The sequence below is a fragment of the Mobula hypostoma genome, chromosome 10 (genome assembly GCF_963921235.1).
Source record: "Mobula hypostoma chromosome 10, sMobHyp1.1, whole genome shotgun sequence".
Lineage (NCBI taxonomy): Eukaryota > Metazoa > Chordata > Chondrichthyes > Myliobatiformes > Myliobatidae > Mobula > Mobula hypostoma.
This window is the reverse complement of record NC_086106.1, coordinates 87,580,959-87,592,933: the sequence shown is the minus strand read 5'-3', so window position 1 is coordinate 87,592,933 and position 11,975 is coordinate 87,580,959. Positions and strand designations below refer to the sequence as shown.

The window sequence follows — 11,975 nt, the reverse complement described above, 5'->3', positions numbered from 1 at the left end:
TGCCAAGTTTGCACTAGTTTAGAATATGTACGCATAACAAACATTATAGATCTTATAAAATCTTTCAAAGCTTTACCTATTTTAAATAAAATATGTTAGAAATCCTACAGTAAAACACTGCAAATATTTATACACAAAGTATTTATAACTACAAAATCAGATTTATTTTGTGTTAATAGTTTAAAAAAAATAATCCAATCAAAAGGTAACATTTAAATGATCTAAAAGAATTAAAAAAAAACGTTACTGTTGAACATCAACACAAGAATTTTCTTACAATTTCTGAACTTGGTGTTTTTGTAAAATTTTAAATTTCAGGATGAATAAATGAATTGTCATACTATCCACCTGTTGCATTGAAGCAGAATGATTGACACTGTTCTCTGGAAGAATTTCAATTTTATGGCTACAGCTCCTACAACATCTCAAAGTATTTAAAGGTGTAAAACCATTTACAAATCAATTCCACTTACATATTTTATTACTTCTTAGTTTTTTTCTAACCCAGAAAAACATACAAAATACCCAGTCATTAGATTTAAAAAATCTACACCTTAATTTCTCATTCAATCTCATACCCTAACAAATTGTGCCAGCAATATTGCACTGGGCTCACTAATGTCCAGCCTATCAATTTCAACATCTTTATTTCAGAACATCCCATTGTCATAACCCATGTTATCTGGCTGTCCAATCTTCACTGTCTCTGGAGTTAATATGCCACCATGTTCTTTCAAAAACATTTTATTTTACTACTTTTTAATATTTAATTACAAATTTAGTTATTTGACTACATTTCTATTTTATTAATCTATCCCAAGCATTCCTCTCCATTTATTACTGCAATATTACTTTGTAAGGGACATGGTAGAATTACTAGATGTTGTTATAACATTTAAAAAATAAACAAGAATAGTTGTATTAATTGCTAATTTAGGACTGGGATTATTGGTCACAAGGATAACGATCGATTCCCTCCACTGTCTGTAGGAAGTTTGTATCTTCTCCCTGTGACTGTGTACGTTTCTTCCAGGTGCTCCAGCTTCCTCCTACGTTCTGGATTTGCAGGTTAGGATTACTGATTTGTAGCATGCTACGTTGGCTCTGGAAACAAGTCAATATTTGTGGATAATCCCCACTGATTTGATTGAAATCAAATGACGCATTTCACTATATGTTTCAATGTACATATGATAAATAAAGTCTTTAAAGGACAGAATACAAACTGAGATGATCAAATACTTCAATAGGATATTGTGGTTTTCCATTGTAATTAATGGAAATTATCTATAAAATTACATTCCAAAGTAAAAAGGTTTTACAATAGGGCACATTTGAAAATGAACTTGATTACCTTTGCAAATCTATGTAAAAAATATGCAAAACATTGACACTAAATGAGGAACTAGAATGTTTTATATAGGAAGTGGGCTTGATAACATAATTATCATTTGTCATTCCTTGTACTTGAGAGTATGAAGTGAAATAAAAGCAGATATTCAGTAACAATTTAAAACTTATTAAATATACATAATATGTCAGGCAGTCCTGGTTGAATTACAAATAGAATAATTGAGTTGCATAAACTACAGTATATCAACAGTAAATCTGCATATTTGTACCATATGAAGCCTGAAACATTGTAGAACCAGAAGATTATTTTCCTAAAATACAAATGACAGACTGATAATCTCTAAACAAAAATAATGAATTCATACTTCAGTTGTAATTTACATAGCAGTGTAAACTGGCACCTCTTATTTTCAAGGATGTCTACAAAATTACGTATGATAAGGTCCTCAAAAAGCTATGGTGATAAAACCACTTAGCTATTACGTTTGATGACAAAACATTCATGGTTTTAAAATGAATTGTTATGTGCTATTTAACAGTATACATTAGAATTATGCACAGTGTGACACAAGACTCCTTTTAATAGTACCCAATACAGGATCAATCAACACTATTCGTTCACTGAAATGACCGTAAGTAAATAGTTTATTGCATGATCCAATTTACTCATATCTGCATGAATATCCACATGTATACAAAATGAGGTCTTCAAACAGTTATAGCCAGAAAATAAACTCCAACTATGCCATTAGGCTTGGTGATAAAGCTTTCCTTTGTGCTTTTAGGTTGAATTAATAGACACAGAATAATCCTCTCATGACAGCTACAGACCATTTGCAATCAATGTACTTTATGTTAGCAATGTGCATTTGACAGCACATATGGTTCTGCCACTATCAATTGCATTTGAAAATATGGAGAGCTTATTTACCACATTCCAGCAGCAGTTAAAACTACTTTACAATTGGTTTTGTGGGCTGCTATTAGATTTGCGAGGTCTATTTTTATTTCTGCAATTATTCAGAAAGAGCAGGTTGATATTGTCCCATGTTCTTGAAGCGAGATAGCAGGAAACTGGATAATTAAAGACAGCAAGTAGAAAGCAAAAATACAAAAAAGTGGAAAGAAATATAAAATGTAATAGATTAAAACCGAAATGGAGAAGTATGACTGAAAAATTAGAAAGAAACATTTTGGAGAAAATAATAAAATGAATAAAAACAATTAAGACAAACAGGCCAATTTTAAACCGCAGCATTTGTCAGCTTTATGGATAAACCTAATTTAAATGTTATGACATAGAGTGATGGGATTTTTCAATTTTGTCTTCAACATTAGTCAGATTATATGACATGATTCCATATATTTTACATAAAACCTATTAATCACCTATATTGGTTATTTAATAGAAAAACCTCCAGCTTATCTACCAGGATATTATTATACATTCCAACAAATATAGTTATATTCTGCAAACATGTTACCATAGTGCAATCCCCAATGAAGTTGCAAACTGTGAAGCAACTACAGATACCCTCAATGCTAATGCAATTTGGGCAATAGAAATTCGCTCTTGTAGAATTCACACATCACTACCAAGAAGTCTGGAATACAAAATAAAATTTCAGACTTATGAAATTGATGTGGAGAAAGTAAACATTTTTTCCAACTTGCATTTCTTGATGCACGTGCAGTTGACACAGTTCAACATTACGAAAAATTGTCTTACGGACTGTTTTCTAGGAATGCAACCTGCCATAATGCAATGGTGGCCAGTAGTCATTATGAATGTTATTTCAGAATAGAAATGAGATCACAGTTAATGTAAAACATGTATATTGCAATAGAGCAGGTTAAACCAAACAAAGAAACAAATATTGACACAGTAGTATAATGACATAGCAAAACAAAAACTCCTGCTCTGAAGTTATGGGAAAACTGCTACAGGAAACAAGGAATCAAAATTTGTATATGCAACACACACAAAATGCTGGAGGAACTCAGCAGGCTAGGCAGCATGTATGGAAAAGGGTACGGTTGACGTTTCAGGCCTAGACCCTTCAGCAGGACCCGTCGAGGGTCTTAGCCTGAAACTTCGGCTGTACTCTTTTCCATAAATGCTGGCTGGCCTGCTGAGTTCCTCCAGCATTTTGAGTGTGTTGCTTCGATTTTCAGCATCTGTAGATTTTCTCTTGTTTAAAATTTGTATATGCTCTTATGTTTGGGAAACTTAAAAAGTGTAAAAAATACCAAGAGTTATATGAGCTTCACTTAATATCCAATTTATATCAATCTATTTGAAGACAACATTACAATTCACAGTAAATAATAACAAGCTGTCTTGCCGTTACTGGAATAGTAGAACCAGAGTACATAACCTGTGCATGAAAGTGGGCAAATTCAAAATGAAGCTGCAAATCTATCACAATCACTATTTCTTGTGGCTTCAACACTCCTCCAAGTTGAAAGACAAGCCAAAAGAGCTCAACTTATTCTGATAAAACGGAACAATTTACAGAGATTATTTTGAAATACAGCATATGGCCTGTGGTAGCTAGCTGTGCCTCAAGTGGCAGCATTCCCATCTGAGTCAATAACTTGTGGGTTAATTCCAGAGCTGTAAGGACCAATATTACTAAGACTGTACACTACTGGAGGTACAGTTTAGACGATAAGACCCATTTGCCCTTTTAGAAAGACAAGCAGAGGTGTCGTGAGAGATGGTGAGGAGCAATGATTCAGTATACAAATGGAATGTGACTGTATTTGCTGCTAAGTGGCAGGATGCAACAACATTCAAGAAAGGATCAAAGACAGATATCTGGGAAGAAGCAATAAGAAGGTGAGGAGATTCTTTGTATATGCGACAAAGGTAGTATCCTCAACTGGACAATGGATGAGGGGGATGTGGTTAATGGTAGTTGGTAGTAAAGTCTCTTATTATAACGAAAATCTGGACACAATAAAAACTAAATCATTAAATGAAAGTAATTATTACATTTTATTGCAGAAGTAGATCAGAAGCTCCTACCATGATGTCAGCATGATGGACCACTTTACCCTTGAAAAGCAATTTATTTCTCTAGTACAGAGGATTGCAGTTAATTGGGCCATTGGTTAATCGAGGCAGCCTCTTATTTAGGACAAATCTTGAAGAACAGAAACTAATCCAGATAATAGCTGGGATCTCTTTTATTTATTTGGGACACTATGCTGCTTAATTGGGATAGAAGACTGCTGCCAAACAGTTTCTAACAAGGGTCTGTTGCTTGCACTGTGTTGCCACTAGACACTACACCGTGCTTGGCTTATGTTAACCATTTGGGTAGACAAGCATCGATTTAAAAAACAATGAATTTTGATCATTCTTTTAAATGTTGACTTTAAAATATTTCAGATCCTTGCTAAGATGCCATGAAAAGATACACTAGCTGAAAAATTACCCTAGTGGATCAAATTAAAAGACATTCGCCTAACACTAGTTAATTATTGTTGGATTATGACATTACTTTATGCAGGAGGGCAATGAAGGCAGTCCATTATCTGCACTAGGTGTCTGTGCTGATTTTGTTCATTTACAGTCAGTCAAACAGACAGCAAGCAGTGGATGACTTCCCTTCATTGATAACTTTTAGGAACTAATACACAGTTTTATAGCACATTAGTAGTGTTGTAATTTATTCTGTATTTCGTTTAAATACTTGATTTGTTTATATAAATGGTAGGTTTTTTTAATATACCTTTTTAACTATTTCCATAAAACTTTGGCTAATTGGGACAGCCACTTAATTGGGCCAAAATGTATTGGCCCCGATGCATTCCAATTATCCGAAATTCACTGTACTTCGTTTTTAGTTGCCTCCACACTCATTTTGCTTACAATACAATAATTTGCCCTTACACCATTTTGTCGATCATCTCAATCTGACAAGCTCAACTAAAACACACTGTTATTCAAAGGATCATTTGCTGAATAAATTCAATATTTATGATACTTTAATTATATCCTGGTAAAGGTAGCTTTTGACCATCTTTTGCTTCAAAGAATGTGTAAGAGAGAGTAATTGTCTCTACACGTGCCATTGATGGATCCTCTGCAAACTCAGGATCAATGTAAAAGAAAACTGGCATGTCCACTTCTTCATGGGGATTTAGCCGTTGTTCCTCAAAACAGAAGCACTGTAAGACAAGAAGAGACAGTATTACTGAACTAGTGTTATATCAGTATGCATATATTTGACTAGTACATAAGAAACAAATAAATCTATGAAATCAGCTCAACTAGTTAAGTTTACTTTCTCTTTTGAACCAAATCTAATTCTTACTTTGGTCAGGATTTTTCAAAAGGAACCAAGCAATTTCATGAATTGTGAAACAGTAAGTTATTATGAATGTTGCTTATTGAATGATATGAAAGGCCATGAACTGCCCTGGTCAGGCAAAACTTAACTATTGATCCCAGTTCCGAACAGTGACAAAACTGATTTTCAAGCTCAACATACAATGCAGTAATAAAACATGACATTGACTGTTGGTTTCAATGAGCTGAAGATATTTCATTTTCTCAGTCCCAAAGGACCTTAGCACAAGAATAGGAAAGGCAAATCTATAGTGAAATTAAACAACTTCTGGATAAACGACAATAGCTTTAAACTGACAAATAGAAGTCTGAACTGACTTCAAGTATGATTAATATAGTAAACGGACTTCTAGGTGAGGTGGTCAAAGGAGAAGGTAGAAATGATTTGGCAAGAAATATTCATTCACAACTATCTTCTAAATTAAAAGACAGCAAATCATTCAATTTAGAACCTTAGAGTAAGGAGCAAGATTAGGCTATCTGATCTTCAACTCTGTTCCATCATGAGTCAAGATCATGTATCATCTTCTACCTCAGTTCCATTTACCTGCATTATTTCCATATCTTTGATTCATTTGAAACCCAAAAATTTACTAATCTCTATTATAAGTGAATTTAATGACTGAATTTCCACTGTCAGTTTGAATAGAAAATAGAAGATTCACCAACCTCTAAATGAAGAAATACACGAAGAAGCTGGTGGAGCTCAGCAGGTCAGCCCACACCTATCTTAATGAGGAGTCTCAACCCAAAACATTCATTGTTCATTTCCCACCGTTAATGCTGCCCCATCTGCCGAGTTTCTCCTCTCCTTTGTGCGTTGCTCCAGATTTCCAGCACCTGCACTCTCAAGTCTTTAAGGCAGGGGATCTCAACCTTTTTTATATGCCATGTACCAATACCATTAAGCAAGGGGTCCTTGAAACCCCTGCTCTAAGGGAAGAAATGTACAGTCGGCCCTCCTTATCCGCGGATTCAACCAAATGTAGATCGGGAAAACCGGGAAGTTCACTCTCCAGCACGTTGTTTGAGCATATACGGACTTTTTTCCTTGTCATTATTCCCTAAACAATACAGTATAACAACTATTTACATAGCATTTACTTTGTATTAGGTATTATAAGTAAGTCGGAACATGTACATCCGGTATTATTTAGCGGCAGTTAGTCAAACGTTTGTCTTAGTATATAGTATATATTTTACCTTTCTATGCATATCAAACACCTAAGAAACATATGTATTTCAATAATTAAATCACTGTGTTGCTTGGTAATAATTGTAGCTTTCATCGGGGCAGGGCCTTTCACATGTTCCATTATTCTCACTTTATCCTTTAAAATTGTTCCGATCCTTGACCGACTGTAGCCTAATGCTTTTCCAATAACCGATGGCATTTCACCTCTTTCCGATCGCTTTATTATTTTCAATCAGGATCGTTTTCCGTCAACAGAACAGAAACACTGCGGATTCAGCAGCAGCTGCGGGCTCCCCCGGGTCCTAAAGTCCACCACACTGAGACAGGTTAAATAAGGGACTGGAGCATCCGCATTTTTAGGTACCTGCGGGCAGTCCCAGAACCAATCCCCCGCGGATAAGGAGAGCCGACTGTATTTTCACCTTAGGCATAAATGGCCCATCTCTCGTTTTCGTTTTGATAGTCTGTCCCTGCTCTTCAACCGGGGAAACATTCTCCCTGCACCCAGCCCACTGAGCCCTCTAATCATTTTTTAAGTTTCAGTGAGACTGTCTCTCATTCACCTAAAGTCTAGAAAATGCAGGCTCAATCTGGTCAATCTCTCCTCATATCACACACCTATTCATTAAATGTTCATTGAACTCCTTCTACAGTGCTCTTTATAAATGCAGTGAAAAATCCTTATCCTTATACCCAAATCCTCTGATAACAAGCATACCATTAAAAAGTAAGAGATTGCATATGGTGGAATATAGAGCAACAAACAATCTGTTGCTGCATCTGTGTGAAGGAAAGAGCTGCCAACATTCTGGGCCAAAACTCTGCACCAGGATTGAATTCCTCCAGAAGATGGTTTGTTGCCTACATTGTCTGTTTAATTGCTCATTGCACTTGCTTGTTATCCCCCAGGGTGAGGGAACTGAATGAATCTAATTGCAATCAGAACTTATTTGCTTATTTGATAAAACATTAGATGTGATTAAATCTAAAGTTTAGATTCACAGATTACTCAGAATTAACATTCAGTGAATTCTTTATTGCTTTTTCTTGTTGAAACTATTTATGGGTGGTGGGGTGGAGAACTCTCTACCACAGGAAGTGTAAGGCGCTCCTTCCCTCAGCTAGCCATTAGGAAGTTGTAACGCCTGCCTAGCATCCCGTTCAGGGTCAATGGAGCTATGGGAGCAGGTAGTAGATGGTCGTATGAGAAACTGGTGCATATCACAAGCCTTGGTTATGCAACCACTGAAGCCAGGCAATTTCTGAAGGATATTGAGAATGGCTGGGGTCACCTGTCTTGCAAAGACACTGACCAGAAGTAGGCAATGGCGAACCACTTCTGTAGAGAAAATTGCCAAGAACAATCATGGTCAGGAAAAGACCATAATGGCCAACATCTCTGACACAGCATATACTGAACAAACTATTTATAAAAAGAATGACATCTGAGTTTAATGCTGAAAATATTACAATGTTTTAAAAAAAATGGAGACCTTATATTGCGTTGTTGTTACCAATGACTGGGAAGATTTCTTTGTGACAAAAATTGCTCAATTAACTGTGATGAACGCTGTAAATTTAGACTAACAGTTTATCTGGAATTTGTCAAGTGATTAGTCAGTAGCATTAAGTGCTGGGCTAATTATCTGCATGGTGACTTTCAGGCCAAACCAAAGCTACAGCTGTCATTGCAATCATTGGGAGGCAAGGATATTTAAAAACTGTTTTCACAGATGAACTTCTCCATTTAACTGCCACAACTTCTAGAATCTAATCTACCTAGCACATCTTTCCCTCCCCCCGCCACCACTTCTGCTTTCCGCAGGGATTGCTCCCTACATGACTCCCTTGTCCATTCATCCCTCCTCAGTGATCTCCCTCTTGGCACTTATCCTTGCAAGTGGAACAAGTGCTATACCTGCCTCTGCACCTCCTCATTACCATTCAGGGCCCCAAACAGTCCTTCCAGGAGAGCGACACTTCACCTGTGAGTCTGTTGGGGTCATATACTGTGTCCAATGTTCTCGATGTGGCTTTCTGTACATCAGTGAGACCCAACGTAGGTTGGGAGACTGTTTCGCCAAGCACCCATTCCTCCATCTGCCAGAAAAAGCGGGATCTCCCAGCGGCCACCCATTTTAATTCCACATCCCATCCCCATTCCAATATGTCAATTCATGGCCATGAGGCCACACTCAGATTGGAGGAACACCACCTTATATTCTGTCTGGGTAGCCTCCAACTGGATGGCATGAACATCGATTTCTTGAAATTTGGGTAACGTCCCCCCCACCATTCCCCATCCCATTTTCCCTCTCTCACCTTATCTCCTTGCCTGCACATTGCCTCCCTCTGGTGCTCCTCTCTCCTTTCTTTCTTCCATGGCCTTCTGTTCTCTCCTATTGGACACCCCCTTCTCCAGCCCTGTATCTCTTTCACCAATCAACTTCCAAGCTCTTTACTTCATCTCTCTCCCTTCAGGTTTCACATCACCTTGTGTGTCTCTGTCTACTCCCCCACCTTTTAAATCTACTCCTCAGCTTTTTTGCTCAAGACCTGCCGAAGAGTCTCGGCCTGAAATGTTGACTGTACTTTTTTCCCCACAAATGCTGCCTGGCCTGCTGAGTTCCTCCAGCATTTTGTGTGTGTTGCTTGGATTTTCAGCATCTGCAGATTTTCTCTTGTATCTGTTACCAGTCAGGAGTCTGGTGCAGGAATTTAGATATGCAGGACATGTGCCTTCAATAAAAACAGCAACCTTTGCTCATTTCCATGGCTCTTTAAAATTGAAAAGATCATTAACAAAAGGACCTTGGAGGTGTGACAATATTTAGAGAGTCCTTATCCACATTGTTTAAAAGCACTGCCTAAAGGAAGTCAAACCATCTGCTCAAAATACATTAAAGGTGTTTTAAAAGTATTTTTTTTCAACCTCTGCATCGTGTCCATACCTGTATTTTGTTGAAGTACTGCCCTGCATCAAATGGTACTACACTGTAGGTAGAGATTCCAATAATTGGTGTACCAGTGGGGTTCTTCGCTTTGTAAAATGCCAGAGCAGTTTCTCCAGGAACAACCTGGACCAAAATCAAAACAAAGGTCATATGGATGTCATCTTTTTCATGAACCTGACTGGTCATAATCAATGTAAAAATGTTCTCTTGTAAGCAGAGCAAAATAAATCAATTTGCCACTCAGTATAGTGAAGTGATAAATTATAAAACAGTGCTATGTTGATACAGGACTTCGAAAAATTTACAACATTTGGCAGACAATGTTAATAGTTGTTATTAACGCACATTTCACATGTCCACCAAATATCTGGTCAAATGTACGTTAGGTTTTCATGGAATAAGTTAAAGAACAGTGAAGCAGATGAGGCAACCTGAAAGGAAACTTCAGATCTAATGGCCTTTGATAACTACTATTTAGATGACGAGAGCTAGTCCAGAAGATAAAGTCACTTGGCATTCGGGATGAATTAGCTAATTGGATCCAACGTCGGCTTAGCAGGACAATTCAGAGAACAGTAGTAGCATCCATTGTTGTTTATCGGCTGTATTTATGAGTTATATGATAATGTGCTAAACTGGATCAACAAAATTGCCTATCTGGGAAAATGGGCAGAAAAATGGCATGTGGAATTTAATGTAGACAAGTGTCAGGTGTTGCACTTTGAGAGGACAAAATAGGATAACACATACACAGTAAATGGTAGGACTCTGAGGCTTGCAGTTGAAAAAGGAAATATGGGAATGCAGATTCATATTTCTTTGACAGTGGCATCACCGAACACACACAAAGTAAGTGGTAATGCTCGAGTTGTGCGGTAGAATAAAGGGATCTGGGAATACAGAATTATAATTCCTTGATAGTGGCATCACAGGTAGACAAGGTGTTAAAGAGAGCTTTAGCATATTGGCTTTCATAAATCAGGGCACTGAATACAGAAGTTGGGATGTTATGTTGAAGGTGTAGAAGATATTGGTGAAAACTTATTTAGGGTACTACATATAGATCTGGTGACCTAACTGTAAGAAATATTGAGATTTATAAGGATATTGCTGGGACTTGATAACCCGAGTTATAAGGAAAGATTGAATAGGTTGGAACTTTATTCCCTGGAGTGCAGGAGAATGAGGGGAGATTTACAGAGGTATATAAAATTATAAGGGATATAGATAGAGTGAATGAATGCAGGCTTTTTACCCTCGAGTTGGGTGAAATGAGAACTAGAGATCATAGGTTTAGGGTAAAAGGTGAAATATTTAAGGGGAATCTGAAAGGAAACATCTTTACTGAAGAAAGTAGTACAAACGTGGAATGAGATGCCAGAAGAAGAGGTAGATGTGGGTTCTATGGTAATATTTAAGAGAATTTGGATAGATACAATGATGGTACAGGTTTGAAGAGGTATGATCTGGGTGCAGAATGATGGGACTAGACAGGTCAGGTCAGGCCTGTTTCTATGCTGTAGTACTCTATGACTCTAAGAATTGGAGAGGTGGAGAAGGGCGTACGGAAATATAGTGATCATAACAGCCCTGGAATAATTTGTTTAACCCAGAACAAAAATGGAACAGCAAACAGAAGAGGCATAGTTAAATTTTTGGACACCAGCATCTCAGAGGATCTATCCCAGACCTAATACATTGATGTAATCATGAACAGGCAAGCCAGGGGTTCTACTTTGTTATGGGCCTGAGAGGATTCAGTAGGTCACACAAGACTCTTACAAATTTCTACAGATGTACTATGCAAAACATTCCGACTGGTTTATTCACAGCCTGGTACGAAGGCTTTAAAGTACATGGTTGCAGTAAAACTGCAAAGGGTTGTAGACTGAGCCAGTTCCGTCATAGGCATAACTCCCCCACCATTTTTTGAACAATGATGCCTCTAGGTGTTATTCATCTCTAAGGGCATACCATCCAGGGCATACCCTCTTTACCTCAGTTATCAGATTTCCAAACAGTCCTTGAACATCACCTCGTTATTCTTTTGTTTGTACTATTTGTTTTTGTAATTTATAGAAATTTTATGTCACTGTACTGCTGCCACGAAAAA

General features: G+C 37.2%; 1 protein-coding gene across 9 annotated transcripts in view; it reads right to left on the bottom strand.

The window, feature by feature from the left end:
• Nucleotides 1–290: 290 nt before the first annotated feature.
• Nucleotides 291–11,975, bottom strand: part of LOC134353017 (cytochrome c oxidase assembly protein COX11, mitochondrial) — a 57,801-nt gene continuing 46,116 nt past the window's right edge. For all 9 annotated transcript variants that reach the window (XM_063060804.1, XM_063060805.1, XM_063060803.1 and 6 more), the window contains 2 exons: nt 9,860–9,985; nt 291–5,532 (listed from right to left, as the gene is read on the bottom strand). In XM_063060804.1, the coding sequence (XP_062916874.1) occupies nt 5,350–5,532; nt 9,860–9,985 (309 nt within the window). In that variant the 3' untranslated portion in view covers nt 291–5,349. The remainder of the gene's footprint in view (nt 5,533–9,859; nt 9,986–11,975) is intronic.